We start from the raw sequence: 18,336 nt of genomic DNA, 5'->3' as shown, positions 1-18,336 counted from the left end.
GTCTTTTAATAAAGTTCTGACACAGACTTTCAGGACTGAAACTAATTGGTTCATTTGGCAAATAAAAATCTGATTAAACATCCCACCTCCATTAGATTGCAGCATATTGCCACTTTATTAAACTGAATAATCAACTAAATTAATGAACACGCTCCGTATCTATGTTTTCTTAGAGCAAGAATGTATATAGACAAAAAGGAAAGGTTTATGTGATTTATCAAGAATTGCAGAGCACCGGCTAGAGGGAGGTAGAGTGTGCAGCATTGGGAAATGTACAGCAGCTATTAAGGTTGGAGCTCTGTAAAATAGCACTCTAATGATGATCTAAGTGCTCAGCTGTTTTGAGTCTAACCTGAAAAATAGCATGCCTCTCTGTCAGCTGCTGAAAAATTGATGCACTCTAGGTGGCTTGCTCTCTTTGCTCTATCTCGTGTCGCGAGGGCATCGCAACCCATGCCCGACACCCTCCGCTGCCAATGGCTTCCTGTCCCCTCTGTTACGGATCATCCCACTCTCCCTCATTCTCCAAAATGGCTATGCATAATTTCCAGCCCCCTCGCTGAAAAGTTTGACTAAATGGAAGGTTATTCAGTCACAAGCTATTAACAGTGGTGCACATTAAAGTTGTTTTGCAATTGAAGAGTGAATTATAAGTATTTTCTCACTGCATTATTTTCTCCCACAAAGTGCAAAGATATAAAAAGAGAAAGCAAGAGAGCGTGAGAGAGGAGGAAGCACACAAGGAGAAAGAGAGACATAAATACAAAAGGTCCCTGGAAGTCAGCGAATGCAGAAATGTACAGTAAAATCTCACTTGACATGATTCATGGCTTGGTATTTCTATATAAAGTACATCTGAGCATTTCCAAAGAAACAAAGGACTCTGAAAATTTATTTTAAAAAAAACAGAGAGAAGAAAAAGTGTTTGGGTGAATTTGGGTTACTTTTTAACATTTCTCAAAAATAAAATCGCATGGTCCCAAGTGAAATTCTCTTTACGAGGGCAGAGGAGAGAAAAGAAAACACCATATCTAATAATGGAGCACATTTAAACTGTTTCATTGCCCATCTTCTGTCCAACAGTCAATCCAGCAGGCAAAAGGAACATATATGATTCTTTAAAAGCTGAAAGTATGCTTTCTTGCTATTTTCACTGTTTTATTGTTTTACTATTTACATTTATTTCAAGTTGATGAGGTAAGAAATAACATTTTATTTTTAAGAGTTCTTCAGGTGAAAACTGAAATAAAGTTTTCCTTGCAAATTAAAACTTGCTGTAATATGTAAGTGTTCTGTGTAATGTACCCAGTGTTTTTGCTGTCCAGTACTTGTCTGTGTCATAAGACAAATGCATCCTGGTGCTGTTGTTGGCAAGCCAAATCTTGTACAACAGGAATTTCTATTATGAATTTTATTAAGCTTACAAAGCAAAAACTAATGGTTTAAAGCCTGTTTTTGACTCTTTCAAAAAGCTATATCTGGTTTGAGCTACATCCCACATTCATGTTACATAGACGGGGTTTTTTAAATGGTGGCACATGTTCACAAGTTTAGACAAATGTTGTATAATGAGCTTTACTGATATAAACTACTTATAATGTGATAATTAACATTATATTCAACTATTGAGTGAAGCTGCAGTATGGCTAAAGTTGCATAGTGTTGCTTTAAGTATAGATTTGGAATCATTTGGCTTTCTTTGAAAATTTATATTATGTTACTTGAATTCTGAACATTCACACATTTGGGAACAATACTCTACTTTTAACACCTGTAACAGTTTAACTTCCAAAACGACGGCAAGCTCATTAAAAATGTAAACCTGAAGATTAAACCAGTGGTTCAGAATTGTTTTGGCTTGTGACCCTGGGTGTGTTTGGGGTGCCATTTGATATTTTCAGATTTCTGTGAGCTATCAAGAACAGGGCCCCAGTGAAACAGAGACCAGTCCGCAACCCTTATGTCAACCATCAGCCACTAAGAAAATGACAGCTAACCCTGACAGATTAGCAAGTCTTTGGTGGAGGTTGTTTGTAGTTGCTAGGTAAAATTAGTTGCATCAAGGTTTGGAAAACACCAAAAAAGTTGTATGTTTTGAAATATGCTGGTTAAAGCAATAAGAAACTTGAGGTTACTCTATTCCGTAACCCCCGTTCTCTGATAACATGAGTGAGGTGTCTCACTATGGGGAACGCTCTCTCAGCGTTGTCCTCAGAAGCCTCTATATCATTACTCCAGCCAGTATTGGCTGGCAGTCGTGACGCTTGCGTCAGGGAGGGGCCACCCTCTTCCCTATAAAAGGGTGTGACGCAGCGTCACCCGTCATTCAAGATAAGCTCACCTCTTCCTCGCTTCGTGCAAGGAGGGTGATCTGGTGAGACACCTCACTCATGTTATCAGAGAACGGGGGTTACGGAATAGAGTAACCTCAAGTTCTCTTTCAAACATTCGTTTCGGTGTCTCACTATGGGGATATGCAGACTCCCGTATTGCCAGATAAGCCCATCTGAACGACTGACTGCCAATTTAGGAGGTCTCGTGGGGACCCACACTTAACACAGTGTGGGCTAGAGACGGTGCAGTGACATCCAACCTGTAAAACCTTGCAAAGGTCAAAGGTGAAGCCCAGCTCGCAGCTGCACATATCTCTTCTATAGAGACACCCCTAAAAAGGGCCCAAGAGGTTGCCATCCCTCTGGTAGAATGAGCACGAAGTCCCTCCGGGGGGGGCAGACCCGTGCTGGAATAAGCCAATTGGATCGCCTCAACAATCCAGTGGGAAATGCGTTGTTTGCTAACGGGCTTGCCAAGATGTGGTTTAGCCCAGGAAACAAACAGCTGATCCGACCTCCTGAAAGCCTTCGTTCTCTCCATATAGGTACATAAAGCCCTAACTGGACAGAGAGCATGTAAGCGCTCCTGTTCAGGGGAGGAGAAAGGAGGAGGGCAAAAAGCTTCCAACTCCAATGGGGTGCATTGGAGATAAGGATTTTTGGGCACAAAGGCCAGATTTGGCCTGAGTGTGACTCTAGAGTTATCCCGCGTGAATCGGGTGCACTCTTTGTGTATTGACAGCGCATGAATATCACTGACACGCTTCGCAGATGCGAGAGCCAGGAGCAATGCAGTCTTCAAAGACAGGATTTTTATTTCCACCTGGTTTAGTGGTTCAAATGGTGGCTGTGAAACTGCCCCCAGCACCAGGGATAAATCCCACGTGGGAACGAGAGGTTTAGACACCGGGTGGAGCCGTCGTGCCCCTTTCATGAAACGGCAGACTAGCGGGTGATGGCTCACCGGGCCATCCACGAAGCCCACATGGCAGGCTGAAATGGCTGCTAGATATACTTTAATTGTGGAAAAGGCCTTTCCTTTATCTAACAGTTCTTGGAGAAAGGAGAGAATTGTTGTCACAGAGCATTGAAAGGAGAGAGTGTGAGACTTTCCACACCATTCCTCAAATACCCTCCACTTGTTCTCATACAATGATCTTGTGGAGGGGGCTCTAGCACTCTGAATAGTGGCTATAACACCCTGGGGGAGTCCTGCCGTACTCAGATTCAACCTCTCACGGGCCAAGCCCACAGGGCAAGGCGCTCGGGGTGAGGGTGAAAAATCTCCCCCCTGGCTTGGGAGACTAGGTCTCGTCGGAGAGGGAGAGGCCAAGGTTCGCTCCACAAGAGGGGCACAATCTCCGCTAACCAGTGGGACCTCATCCACCTTGGGGCGATCAATATCATTGTTAGCCCTCTCTCTCTCACTCTGGTTAGAGTGGGAGAAATTAAGGCCAGCGGAGGGAACGCATAAAGCAGAGCATGTGGCCAGTTGTGAGCTAATGCGTCTACCCCTAGCGGAGCCTCCTGGTCCCTCAGGGAGAAATACAGTGGACACTGAGCGTTCTCCCTCGAGGCAAACAGATCGACCTGTGGCTGGCCAAAGCGGGTCCAGATTTGGGTCACCACATGTGGGTGCAGGGTCCAGTCCCCGTACTGCGGGTTTCCCCTGGACATTAAGTCTGCTCCCAAGTTCAGAGCTCCTGGAATGTGAGTAGCTCTCAGTGACAACAGACTGATGCTGCTCCACATGATCAGTCTGCGAGCCAGCATGTGCAAGGGACGGGAACGTAACCCGCCCTGTCTGTTGATGTATGCCACAACAGTGGTGTTGTCTGTTCTGATCAGAACATGGTGGTTTCTCAACAGGGGAAGGAAGTGTCTCAGTGCTAGAAATGCTGCTAGCAATTCTAGCCAATTTATGTGAGCACCCCTCTGTTGTGAGCCCCAGCTGCCGCTCACTGCTCTGCCCTCGTGAGTAGCACCCCAGCCCGTGAGACTCGCGTCCGTGGTCACCACCTTTCTGGCTGTGACAGCCCCCAGTGACACCCCCTGAGTGAGAAATGTGGGATTTCTCCAACAGTGGAGTGCTGCAGCGCAGTCTGCTGTCACTCTGATATAGCGGTAGGTATGGCGCTTTCGATTCAGTCTCAGTGATGCAACCCATCGCTGAAATTCCCTCATATGCAGTCTGCCTAGTGGAATGACTGCCAGTGAAGACGCCATTAATCCCAGCATCTGCAGGCATTTTCTGAATGGGAGATATCTTCCCAACTGAAAAATGCCGGCATGTGATAGCATTTTTTTTTTTTTTTTACTCTGTCCACAGAGAGACACGCTCTGTACGAGGCGGAGTTTAGAGCTATTCCTATGAAAGAGATGGCCTGAGCTGGCTGCAGGACACTCTTTTGGTAGTTTATGGTGAAACCCAGAGCCATCAGATGATCCACTGTCAACCTGGTGTGCTCTCTTCCCATTATTTCGGACTCTGATAGCAGCAGCCAATCGTCTATGTATGTTGCTATGCGGATGCCCCGCCTCTTCAGTGGGGCTATGGCTGCCTCTGTGCATTTCACAAATACCCGAGGGCTCAGTGAGAGACCAAACGGCAGGACCTGGTACTCGTACATTCTGCCCTGAAACGCAAAGCGCAGGAATTTTCTGTGAGGTGGGTAAATAGGGATGTGAAAGTATGCGTCCTTCAGGTCTATTGATGTAAACCAATCGCCTGGGCGCACTACATGCAGCAGAGTGGTGGTCGTCAACATCCTGAATTTGTATGACCTCAGATGCTGATTCAGAGCCCGTAGGTCCAGTATCGGACGCAGTCCCCCTCCCTTCTTGGGCACGAGAAAATACTTTGAGTAGAAGCCGCATTGGCTCTGCTCCTGGGGTATTTCTCGTACTGCTCCCTTTGATAGCAAGGTAGTTATTTCTTCTTGCAGGATCCTGGCTGATTCGCCTTTTGCAAGAGAGAAAATCACTTTGTGAAATCTGGGAGGGGTGGTTGCGAATTGCAAACGATAGCCTCGCTCTAATGTCCTCACAACCCATTCTGGCGCAGCGAGAGCTCGCCATCTCTCTATTCTTGCTGACAGCGGCCCCAAAGACAGGCACTCCACAGTAGACGGAGCTCTGGCTCCCTCTTGTGGCGGAAACTGGTCCTTCGGGCCAGACCCGACTGCGCATGCGCGGGTGGCCCGCGCTTGACCAGCGCTCGACCAGCGCTCATGGGGCCGGACACCACTGAGGGAATCAACCCCGGTGGTGTCTGGGTGCGTGGGGGCATTATGTTTTTCAACATGCTTTCTGTGTTTTTCACACATTTTTCCCGTGCCCTTGGCGACATGCCTGGATGCAACGGGTGAGTTTTTAATAAACAGTGTGTTTTGTGAGACAGACATGCTTGATTCAGCTGAACAGTGTCTCGCCGTCTCTTTGTTGAAATGCGCTCTGTGGGATCCAACTCGAGTCCCAGGCGCTGAAAGGTGGAGGCAGAACACACTTCTCCGAACGGGCTCCGGAACTGAGCCCTGAAGTGAACTTGGAGCCCGGGCTGGTCCGGCTCCGATCTCCCCGTGGGGGATGTTAGGCAGTCCGCTTCTTCTTGCGGTCCGACTGCTTGGCTGGTGGTGGGGCACCCTGAGCGGCAGCAGGCGGGACGTGTTTCCTGGGCCAGTGGGTCTTAGGGTTCTGCGATCCTAGGGGACCCTGGGCCGCGACCTGCGGGGCTGGGCGGCGAGGGATTTTAAACGTCGGCACGCCGGCTGGACGGCTGGTGACCTGAGCGAACGTGCGGCGACTGGGTGGAGGCGCAGCCTGGGTCTTCCTAGGGAGACACAGCTGCAGGGCCTCTCCCTCTTTCTTTTTCTCCTCGCACCGTCTTTGCATGGTGGCAACGGCGGTCCCGAAAAGCCCAGCGGGGTCGATGCTTTCGTCCAGAATGTCACGCTTTTCTCTGTCCGAAAGCCCCGACAAGTTCAGCCATCTTGCCCTCTCCTGTAGGACGATGATGCTGAGGGCTCTGCCCGCCGCTTGTACTGCTGCTCTAGTGAGGTGGAGACACTGGTCCGTAACTACGCCCAGCTCTTCCCACAGCTCGCTAGCATCCGGGTTCGCAGCAGCCTGGTCCTGGAGCTCCGCCGAGTAGGCTAGCAGGAGCGATGAGGCGTTCAATGCCCTCGCGGTGGTGGCAACTGATTTATACGCCTTGTCAGCCAGGGAGGACTGCAGGCGTTCGGCCTTGGAGGGCAGGGACGGACCAGATGACATGGAAAGTTTCTGGTTTGGGTGGAGATGAGAAGCCACCAGATTCTCCACTGTGGGAATTTGGTAGATGCCCTTCTCTTTCACTCCAGCGCAGTCAAACGCCGCCGCTCCCTGCACGGGGTTGGGTGACGAAAATGGCTTTGCCCAGCAGCGTGTGACCTCGTCCACGCATTCGGGGAAAAGCGGCAGTACCTGCTTAGTAGTGCGCTTTGCTACGGGGAGCCTTTTACCCTCGTATCGTGAGGTGGAGGTCTCCGTTGTCACCGCGGGCCATGGGATTGCCAGCTTTTCAGCTGCCCGTTTTGCAACGTCAAATAGCTCCATGCCGCGGGACTGTGTGCCGGGGTTATCACAATCGGCCCCTTGTGTCGCAGAATTTCGACCAGAGGGGGCAAAGAAAACGTCGTCATCCTCGTCCGAGACGAGATGTTCCGACGCTCCCTCAGAGGATTCGCTGAGTAGCTCGTCATTAGCCTCGAGAGAATCAAACATAGCTTCGCAGCTGACCTCGGCATCATCCACCAGCGGGAGGACGATATCCATCTCGTCGCCCCAGCTGGTGCCTGGTGTGGCGGACTCAGTGTGCTCCATCGGTGGGCCGACTGGAGACAGCATTGGGTCCTCCTTCGACAAGCTAGCCTGGCGGGCTAGCCTTCGGCGAAGGCTTTTGTGGGTGAAGCGAGCGCAGTGTTCGCATATACCCGGTGTGGAAATAGCTGCTTGGGCGTGTTGCAGCCCGAGGCACATCACACACGCGTCATGTGTATCTGAACCTGAGATTTTGCAACCACAGGAGCAAATTCTGGGCAGCGGTTTGCGGTCTGCCATATTAAGGAAGCTTGGTGTAGCTAGCTTGGAATGGCTGGACGGCTAACGCTGAACTTTTTTTTTTTTTTTTTTTTCTTTTCTTCTCTCGGTCGGGTAGCTATGGTGAGCTAGTATGACCTAGCTAGTGTGGTAGCTAGCGCTTGCGCTACTTGGCTTGGTGGCCGTGTGTAGCAAAGACAGATAGCTTGGTCAGCTAACTGTTGAGCTAGATGCGTGGTGGCAGCTAACACACTCTCCGACCTGGCTCTGTGGTGAAGAGCAGGTGACACGAAACGCGAGCCGTGCTAGCGCCCGGTGACCAAGGTGTTAGCTTGCTCGTGTGGACAGTTAAGCTAGCACTCACGTTCACAGTCAGGAGAGATGAGGATTCTAAGAAGCGAGAAGAGGAAATTGAATGACGGGTGACGCTGCGTCACACCCTTTTATAGGGAAGAGGGTGGCCCCTCCCTGACGCAAGCGTCACGACTGCCAGCCAATACTGGCTGGAGTAATGATTAGTGATGGGATTTCCGGCTCTTTTTAGAGATCCGGCTCTTTCGGTTCGGCTCACTAAAAAGAGCCGGCTCTTTCGGCTCCGAACCGGCTCTTCAGGTTGTTTTGTTGCTTTAATTAATTTATTATTAACAATAATATAAAATTATGCACAAAAGGAATTACTAACGTAAAAAAAGTGGTTTTATTTATATATGTTTATATATAAATATATGCGGTGGCCCCTAGAGACAAAACACGTACAAACTCCAAAACACATTTCTAGCATGAACTGAACTTCCAAAGCAGAGCTACTAGATCACTTAAATTACACAATTGAAAGCATGTGTGTATTGTTTGTGTATTTATACACAGGCATTCATATATATTCAAATAATTAAAAAAAAAAAGTTAATTTACCTGTTACTACCACAAACCAGATCTGGTTGTTGGTACTTGCTGGCTTGTGTAGCCACTAGGTAACAAAAGCTCAACACTGCGCCCTAGCATCCTGGAGAACTTCTGTTGTCTTTTGTACGTGTTTTGAGTTTTTACGTGCTTCGGAGTTTTTACGTGCTTCGGAGTTTTTACGTGTTTTTACGTGCTTCGGAGTTTGTACGTGTCTTTACGTGCTTCGGAGTTTGTACGTGATTTGAAGTTTGTATGTGCTTTGTCTCGAGGGGCCACCGTAAATATACTTTTATTTATTCACTCCACATAAAATGTAATAAATAAATCATATAATACAAAAATCAACTATTCACATTTCAAATTTTAACTATTTAAATTTTCAGCTTTTTCCTTTTACAAATTTAAAGTGAAACAACACAAAACACTACAAACCACAACACAATTAAATATAAATTAAAATATGAAAACAAAAAGAACATGCATATTCTCTGTCATATGGGCCCGCATGAATAAACTTTCTGAATCCTTCATCATCTGCAACCGAAAATAGTTGTGGATGATTACTATACCTTTCTAATGTGACGTTGTTGTCCCTGGCTCTCTTTCTCTCCCTCTGTCTCTGTTCCTGTGCAACTGAGTGTAACTACCGCCCCTCCCACCTCTTCCCAGCGTAAAGCACAAGGCTCGCGTGTGGAGTGAAGCGGAAAAAAGTGCGAGAGAGAGGGTGAGAGAAAGAAAAAAAAAACCCACGTGACGGCTCGCGATAAGGAGCCGGCTCGCGTCGTTCACGTCAAAGAACCGGCTCTAAGAGCCATTTCGTTCGCGAACGACCCATCACTAGTAATGATATAGAGGCTTCTGAGGACAACGCTGAGAGAGCGTTACCCATAGTGAGACACCGAAACGAATGTTTGAAAGAGAACTAGTTTTAACTTTCGCCATAGCTCAGCCAGTAGTTGGCAAGTGTTTGTAGACAAACTACAGGGGTGGCTGTAGCTCAGGAGGAAGAGCAGTCTGCAAGCCAAATATCCCTGGACAAGATACTAATCTAAAGTGTCTCTTCAATGCATCCCTTGGGATAAATAAAGTATTATCAGTCAATCAATATGAATGTTTGTGAATGTTAGATAGAAATCACCTATGTAGAAAAGCCATAGAAAAAAGTTCTTGAATAGGTGAATGAGGCGAGTTATAAAAAGCGCTTTGAGTGGTTAAAGGAGAAAAGTGCTATATAAGAACCAGTCCATTTACCGTTTACCAAACCAGTATCTCCCATGCAAACTACAAATGATCCAAACAGCCAGAGTGTTACCAACCAGACTCCTGAAAAATGCCCATGCGGCTTTACAAATGTAAGTTTTCTCACTCTATCACCGATCTAATGTGAAACTTTCCATGGTAGTTATGTATTGGCTGCTGGTTCGGGAAAAGTTAGTTTTACTTCAAGTATCAAATTTGAGATGATTGTGCTTAGGAATTTCAATTTCATACTATTTTAACACTCAAATTCTTCCCATTTCAAAATAAATGTTCTAACTGACCGTATAAACATTTTCATTTAAAAATACAAGGTTGACTTGAAGATAACTATTCAGTCCTTTTGTTTCAATTCGCTGTACAGGTTTTTTTCTGCTGTAACTGAAATAACTGTTCAAGGCCCAAAAGAAAGATGTACAGTGATTCATTTTAAAAGCAAAGATAACTGAATATACATTTAAGAAGATGAATTTTGTTTCCCTTTTGTTCTTCCACGTCAGTGTAGCGTGGGACCTTTTGGAGAGTATGCGAACTCTAGGGTACAAGGGAAAGAAATCAGTGAAAGTAACAACATGCATCTTATAATGGAATGTTTAACAGTTCTACTTCTTCAGGGTGATGATGATAATTTTGTTTTTACATACAGTTAAGAGATTTTTACGTTGCTCTACTTTAACTTTTCATGGATGTCTGTACTGTTTCTCCCAGCGCACATATCTAAACCCTTTCACAAACCACACATAGTCAAATATCTTGTTGAAAGACAGATATGACAGCATATTTAAAACTAAAGAGCTGGGAGCAGAGCTGCCTTTTGAGTAGGAAAAAAACCACCCTGCAGTGGGATGAGAAAAAAGTTTTGGGGGAAGTGTAGTTATACATGATTCATAGCGCTGCTTGGAGAGCAGCTTACTGTTGTGTGAAATTTGACATTAAGCATCTTTTATGTTATTTCTGTTTTAGTCTGGAAACCCAAGGGCAAAAGAATATGCAATGTGTAATTTTGCTCTATGAAGAAACAGTGGGGTGAACGGTAAAGTGTTCAGAACAGTGTCTGAGTTTATTTCAATGGGGGACAATATGATGGTGGAATATAAATTAGCCTCTACGTGTGACATGCAGAGCTGAGGCCAAAGAGCACTTTTCTGTGTACCGCAGTCATTCTTTCATAAGAACGTGCATTCTTTTGTAGTATGCATGTGTATTTATAGATAGAGTTTATCACCTTTAACCACAGGAAATGTTTTTTAGCAGCAGCATCTTTTTAAACTTGCATGTGTGTAGTCTACAAACTGCAAACTTACTATGCTGACAGCCTGATACTGTAAAAGCTAAATACGGAAGTAATAAATGCTTTTTTCTGTATGTGGATATCCATATTTATCTTTTTATGTGATTATTCAAAGTTTAGATAAATGGCACCACTGAATTAGACGTTTAAATCTCTTCTTGACTCAGACTGTCTAGAGGCCAATAAGTCACCAACGGGATGTTTCTACATCAGATGCTAAATTTGCAGAGCCTACAAACACAAATTTATTATACATTTGTTCAAATAATACTTTCTAAGATATCAATTTAATGTCATTTTCATAATAAAATCTCACCACTTTACTGTAAAGTGGGTAGAGGACTTTATTAATTCATTCATACATCCCCACCATTGCAACATGTTTGAAGTAGATGTCAAAATAGAGTCTTATTTAAAAAATAAAAACTGACAGCCTACTTTTGTGTCCCTTTCTTGAACAAATTGTTCATTATGTACACACAAATCTGGAGACACACAGTGTACTGTACACTAAGTTGCATGTCATCATCGTCGACGTGTCGCATTGCTTAACCAGTGTCTTTGTCCTCATCTCCAATCACAATGCGCCCAACGTCTTACGAGAGCGTGCCACAGTTCCCTCTCGTTAATGCAATTTAATGTGGTGTCTTTCGCATTAGATTCCCAATTGCCGTTGCCATGGCGACGTGCATACAAAACATCTTGTAGCAGCTTGTTATTGCCTCATTACAACCACGTTTGAAGTTTTTTTTCCCCCCTTCTCTCTTTCCTCTCTCGCTCTTTATTTGTTTGTCTTTTCTGAAAGAACCTTGGGTAAGAGATAAGCAGACTGTGGCTCCATCAAAGGATGTCCTCCCCTGCAAGCAATTACCCCTCCAGGATAAGCTCTTGTTATTCGCTTTACAAGGAGCGCTGATATCAGTCCACCAAAAACCAGAGGGGCTGGCACACACTCGAAACTTCAGTGGCTGTCATGATAAGTAAATCACAGTTTTGTGTGATACGAAGGTTCGTAGATGCCTATTTTTGGCAGAAATTGACAATTTTATACTTTAAATCAAAGATCAGAGTGAATGGCAGATTTCAGTCTGGACTTCAGTGTTGTTAATGTACAAAATATAAAGTCGCAGGCCTCAGGTCCTTCTGTGTTTGCCACCCCACACCCACACCTGCGTGGGTTCTGCCATAGTCCAACGACATGCTCATAAAATTATTCGGTGAATTTTAGTTAAATTAGCTAAGTTTTCAGTTTTATTTAATGTAGCAAATGTTAGACAGGAAGGTTTCAGCAGGGGATTAATAAAGAAAGTAGTCAAACACTATAAAACATCCTATAAGCTCAAATGTGTACAAAGACTACTCTTTTTGTATTCTATTAGCTTTAGTGCAATTTCTCTTTATTTTATGTAAAAGACACAAACAAATTCTGTTTATATCAGAATATCTATAAATGAATTTATTTATTTATTTGTTTTCTGCTTCAGCTCTGGATCATTTCCCAGGAGCTTTAACTAAGATCTAAAACAAAAACAACTGACTCCACTTAATGTGTTGGCGGTTACCGAAGCAAACTAAGAACTTTTTATGTAAAAAGTCTAAAAAACAAAAGAGCTACGTTGATGGGGATATACTGCTGTTTTTTGATAGGTTACTCTGGATAAGTGATGCCAAACTTAACTAGCAACACACACACAACATGCTGTACTTAGAGAAAATAGCACTCGGGTACTTATGACTTTGTTAGCCTTTAACAGTCTATTACTTTATAAAGACAAAAATGTCACCTGCAGAAGTGTAAACATGCAATTTTCACACAAAACACAGCACAATTTCTTACCACTAAGTGAACATGAAACAAAGGGCCAACGTCACGATTGGCTGCTTTGGAGAATTTAATGATGAGAACATTAAGACACTATCATAGACTCATCTCCTCTAGTGTGCTAAAGTGCGCTTCTGGTTTTGCTTCACATACGATTTCAGATAAGTACTGACTTCTGAGAACCAAAGTAGTATTTTACTGTTTCACTAATCTTTTAGGTGGGGATTCCTCCAACACTAGAAGACAGAACCACACCAAGACATGAAGGATATTTGTAACAGTTTTAGTCTCAATTTGAGGTCAATTACACCCCTAATAATTATTTGATAAAGAAATGTTACTGTAAGTATCTCCTACATGGCCCCATAACTCAAACTACTGTGTTCTCTATGTATAATTTTAATGTAGCCAGGTATTATTTAAACAGCTCTTATCAATCCTTCTACAGTAAAAATGCAGCTTATATAACGCGTGTTGCTCATAGTGACAAGAATAATTTTATAGTCTCACTCCGCTCTATGAGGCTTTAAGGCTCTTTCTGGCTTCTTTCAACTTATGGCTTTGGTTTCTCAGGCTCCAACTTTAGAAAACCTGATTCCGTCTAACTGCTTTCATTAGTGGCATTTTCAACAGAAAAGCCTTGAAAAAAAAAGACTGCACCTTGTCTGGCCAGTACTAATTGACAGACAAAGTGGTGACCATAGTGAAGTATAACCACTAAAAAGCCATATATTTTCCTCAGGGGGTGATGAAAAAATATTAAATTCATCAGTTGAACATGAACAAATTAAAGGCCATTTGAATAAAATATGTTCATTGTGTCTGCTTGTTAGTGTGATCGCCATGTAACCACAAAGGTAACCATGTGCTGCTAGAGCTTGCTTCTGCTGCTCATTAGTGGCCAAAAAGCCTTTTAATGCAGGTTTAATATTGCACATCTATGGACCACGGTTGACTAGAGACATGCTGAGAAAGTCACGGCACTCAGGAGCCTTAAATGAATTCTGTAAGAGATTTAAATGGTCATGTAATGTCCTGGTGAACAGTTAAATTTAGTTTAGATGTTGCTTCAAAATAAGTGACTAAAAGTGACTAAAAGAGGCAATAAAACCACAGCAACACACGAGCCAAATACCAAAGTGAAACAGCAACTAACTCAGACTCACTAAATTAACACCTGTACTAATAAAGGTACTATAGATGAAACCAAGATTAAGAACAGACTAGAACTCAAATACAAAAGGAACTGAAAAGCTTCAAATACAAGAGTACAGAGCCTCAAATGAATTATGAGAAACAAAACTGAACATGCACTCACAACAAAAACGCCTGATGATGACTAAGAATGCAAAACTCTAAAAAAAATAAAACAAATAAAACAAAAAATACACAGACCAAAACATGACGCAAGGACACAGGAGAGGTTAAATAACACAGAACACAAGGGACCAAATATGAAAAGCTCTCACTAGCTTTTAAAGGAAAACAAGGACAACGTTCACACATAATTCAAAGACAAAAACTGAAACTCAGAAACTAGAAAACTAAAATGTACCAAACTCCCACGAGCCTACAAAACATGACACACAGTTATAAAAATCAGATTTTACTAGAGCAGCTTGGAAATTGGGAGGTGACTGCTGGTTAACCACATAGTCTTAATGAAACATTTTCCACTTTAACAAAAACAGAAAAAAATGTACAGTAAAAATCGATCTAAAACATATTAATTTATTACTAAGTGCATGATGTCATCTGTCCAGGTTATTAGCCTACAATGCGTGTGCAGTGTCTCAGCTTTTTCCATCACTTATTTTACCAGTATTGTGAATTTGCCTGGTAATAACTGGTGATCTAAGAAATGTAATATTATTATTTTTAAAGTAAAAGCTCAGATTAAATTACAGTACAGTTTGTTTTAGGTAAATAACTTTTTTCTCCTCTTGTCAAGATGTGATTGGAGCTTTAATTAAAGAGGTTTAATCAGTTGAACCAATTAAGAATTTTCTGTTTAAAATTACAGTAAAATATCTTAAATGGTAATTGCTATAAACTTCTTGTTTTTTTGCAATAAAGCTGGCTGCATGAATTCTCCTCTGCCAAATATCACCACAGGCACTAAGGGTACTTTGAAATTTGAAAGTTTACCCCCGTGGTGGGGCTAGAAAGGTCAAAAAGTCTCCAAAAAGTGTTTCTTTTTTTCTCTCAGCAAATGGTGTAGTGGAATGAGTAAGGGGTCAGAAGACGACAGTAAAGACTTTTTGGTCTGATACCACTTGAGAGAAGGTCTTAAGGTCACCAAAATCAATAAGTTTCTTCCTTTTGGTAGCATGAATACAGAGAATATTAGCTGTTCACAGTCAACATCCAGGCTTGGAGACAGAGATGATTGTAAGTCAAAAGTGGAGGTAAAGTTGGTGAATCAGTTTAAAAATGCATGATATTGTATCCCCAGGTTCTAATTTTATTTCAGAAATGCATATTAACTTTGGGAAGCAGCATTTAAATTAGCGGATTATACAACAATGTTAGCATCTACTGATTGGATGATTTTGTTGAAAGAGCGTACTTAAACAGTGTTAATGAATAAAGATTTACTGATTGACAGCTGTAAATGCTGTAAATTAAACATCTTACTTTCATACAGTTATTTACATGAATTTTTGATTTATATATTTTGGTCTCTGTACATAATTACCTTGGATTTTAAATATAATCAAAATGTAACTTAGGTGTACATTTACAGCTTTAATTCAAGGGGTTTGACAAAAGTAGTAAAAAAACGTTAACTACAAAAATCAAAAACTAATTGTCAGTTGACTGAAAAGTTGTCCAGGCAAGAGCTGTTGCTTTGTTATTCCATGTCAAAATAAGATGTTGATTCCAAGTACTGAACTTGTATTTGGTAGGTGTTCACTGATACTCTCAATCTGAAGTCCAAGGGTATGAGGGTCGAGTATGAGGTTACCCTCAAGAACATGAAGGTGACATTAAACTTTGCCAGGAAACGTCTAAAACAGCCTGCACAGTTCTGGCTTTTAATGTGGTGGATCAAACACAACTTGATGATGTGAGGATGAAAAGAAACAGCTCGTGACCAAACGTCTATCATGCCATTTGTTAAATAAGACGGAGGCAATATTATGGTATGGCTATGTATGACTGCTAATGGAACCAGCTCACTAGTGTTTACTGATGATGTGACTGATGGATGAACACACTCTGCTCCAATTTGGCCAAAAGTTTAAAAACTGATCGGACAGCATTTCACAGTACAAATGAAAAATGACCCAAACCATACTGCAAAAGCAACCCAAGAGTTTCTCAATGCACAAAAATGGGATGTTCTTCAATGGCCAATTCATTCATTGGACCCACAATCAAGCAGCAAGTAAAGGCAGCTGCAGTAAAGGCCTAGCTGAGCATCCCACGGGAACAATTCGGTGACGTCCATGGGTTCTGGACTTCAGGCAGTCATTGGCTGCAACGAATTTTCAACCAAGTATTAAAACAATCCTCATATTTAAAATTATGTCACTTTGTCCAATTAATTTTGAGGCTCTGGGTGTGAAAATTGCTGTAATTAAAGGCTAGTGCAACACTTTGGTTAAATCCCTTTTAATTAAAGTTGAAAGTCTGCACTTCAATCACAATTTGATTATTTGATTTAAGATCAACTGGTGGTGGTGTACAGAGGCAGTGTGACAAAAAAGTGTGCTATCGTCCAAGTATAAGCTCATAGACCGAATTATATATACCTGTCGCCACAAAACTTTGAACCTTTAACTGTGTGCATGGGTCTTTGCAACAGTATGAATGGTTCACCTTTCTCAGGTGGTTATTATAAAGCAGACAATAGGCTCTTTGATGACAGAAGAATTCTGATAGGCCAAGGATGGCAGCTGTGTGCCCTCTATTTCTATTTTTATCTTATAATGTTTGCGATTTAGCTCACTTTGTGGAAAACATGACATATATTTCTTTTTAGTGCAAATGACAGCACAGAATATGATCTTTTTTCCATGTCCAAAGATTCTGTCAATTTTAGTTTAAAAGATCAGCGTTTTAGATCTATCAGCAGCAGCAGTGGGTGGAAAATATATATTACCCTTGTGCTCATATTCCTTACTTGAGATTCCTCTCGTGTCATCCGGTGTAGTCGTGCTATAGTATCACCAATTTTTGGCTTTCCACAGTGAATTCCAAACAGATCCTTCATTCGCTCACATAATTTTATTGTCTCATTTGCTATGTGCATTAAAAAGAGCAGTTAATCATGTTATACACTGGCGGCATGACATGAGAGATTGCCTGAGATAGGTACTATAGGAATTTCCTGTTCTTGTATGAGTCTCAATACATCACAGATGAGTCAGAGACATGCTACATGGGAGCCATGAACAGCAAAGGGCTCCCTGAGACATGCAAATAAATCACTGTTGCCAATTCCCGCTGGAGATGTGTTTTCAGTGTTTCAGAGCAGACAATTATTGTGTTTTGTAGTGACACGTTTCAAGGACACACTGTATGCTTCGCTATAGTGTAACAGTCTGTCAGCTCATCTCGCTGCTGCATTACTCCTCTCTATCCGTGCAGTGCTTTCATTGCGGTGCCTGGACACCTCTATCTGCACATTTCACAGCTGTTTTCTCACACTTTTGTACCGTAAGCGTGGTACCGCATGTTAAAATATCATATGCTGACATCCTTAACTATGTAATCCAGTAAAGACGAGGCCAGCAGAAGTTTATCCCTTCGAGTGCATGATCATCTACCTTTAACCTCATTCATGCAGTCCTGGATTTTACAAGGCCCCTCACAGATGGTGAGACAGCTGTACACTTCAACGTGGAATCGCTGGGCCACTGACAGGAGGTTGGGTTCTTTGCTTGATTTCAACTGGCAAAAAGAAATCCTCCCCCTTTTCTCACTGCTGTTCCACCTCACTGAAATATTAACTGGTTGCACACCCATTCATCTGCGGTGATAAGAGGACCCACGGTTTCTTTGTTGAGTTTGCTTGGCGGGTAGCCGGGGGGGATGCACAATCAAAGCGAGAATCAAAGCGAGAAACAATTACCGTGGCTTGTGTCTAGGTGAATGGCAGCAATGAAAAGCTCATTGTCAGCTTTGTGCGCCAGCTGTGGCATGGGCAAAAGATTTAAAGGGTGATGAGAATGAGGAGGCGGATACAGAGGTGTAGGTTACGTAAGAGGGCATCTGCTGTCATCCTGCCCTCTTTGGGTATCGCTAAACTTTGCTAAACAGACACGAGACAGGATGTTTTTCAAATTGGAAACATGTTGTCTCGGGGTGATGATGAAATATTAGTTAATGAATTTGTTACTTCATTATTATCAGGTTGTTCCCTAAAAATCATCCAGTTAATCCAAAAGGCTGCAAACAAGAGTGCTGACAGGAATGAGAAAGCGAAACAGCTCTGATACCGCACGTTTATTTGTGGTTCCTAGAGTTTCTAAAAGTAAAACGGGAGGCAGAGAATTCAGCTATCAGGCCGCTCTACCGTGGAACCAGCTCAAAACAGAGACAGAAACCCTCTCCACCTTTAGGACTACACTTATAAGTTATATGTCTTATAATTAAGGCCAGATCAGATGACCTCAAACCATCCATTAGTAATGCCACTATAAGTT

At 42.8% G+C, this 18,336-nt stretch overlaps 1 protein-coding gene across 1 annotated transcript; it reads right to left on the bottom strand.

Moving 5' to 3' along the window:
- Nucleotides 1–2,114: 2,114 nt before the first annotated feature.
- LOC146521966 (uncharacterized) lies at nt 2,115–4,742 on the bottom strand. Its single transcript, XM_085153810.1, has one exon. It carries the CDS (start codon nt 4,579–4,581, stop codon nt 2,527–2,529), a length of 2,055 nt encoding a protein of 684 aa, XP_085009936.1. The 5' UTR covers nt 4,582–4,742; the 3' UTR covers nt 2,115–2,526.
- Nucleotides 4,743–18,336: the final 13,594 nt, after the last annotated feature.

The sequence above is a fragment of the Neolamprologus multifasciatus genome, chromosome 3 (genome assembly GCF_963576455.1).
Source record: "Neolamprologus multifasciatus chromosome 3, fNeoMul1.2, whole genome shotgun sequence".
Taxonomy (NCBI): domain Eukaryota; kingdom Metazoa; phylum Chordata; class Actinopteri; order Cichliformes; family Cichlidae; genus Neolamprologus; species Neolamprologus multifasciatus.
This window is presented reverse-complemented; position numbering and strand designations above follow the sequence as displayed.

Coding starts and splice junctions, on each gene's coding strand:
- LOC146521966 (XM_085153810.1), bottom strand. CDS start 4,581: ATGCCTGCAGATGCTGGGATTAATGGCGTCTTCACTGGCAGTCATTCC.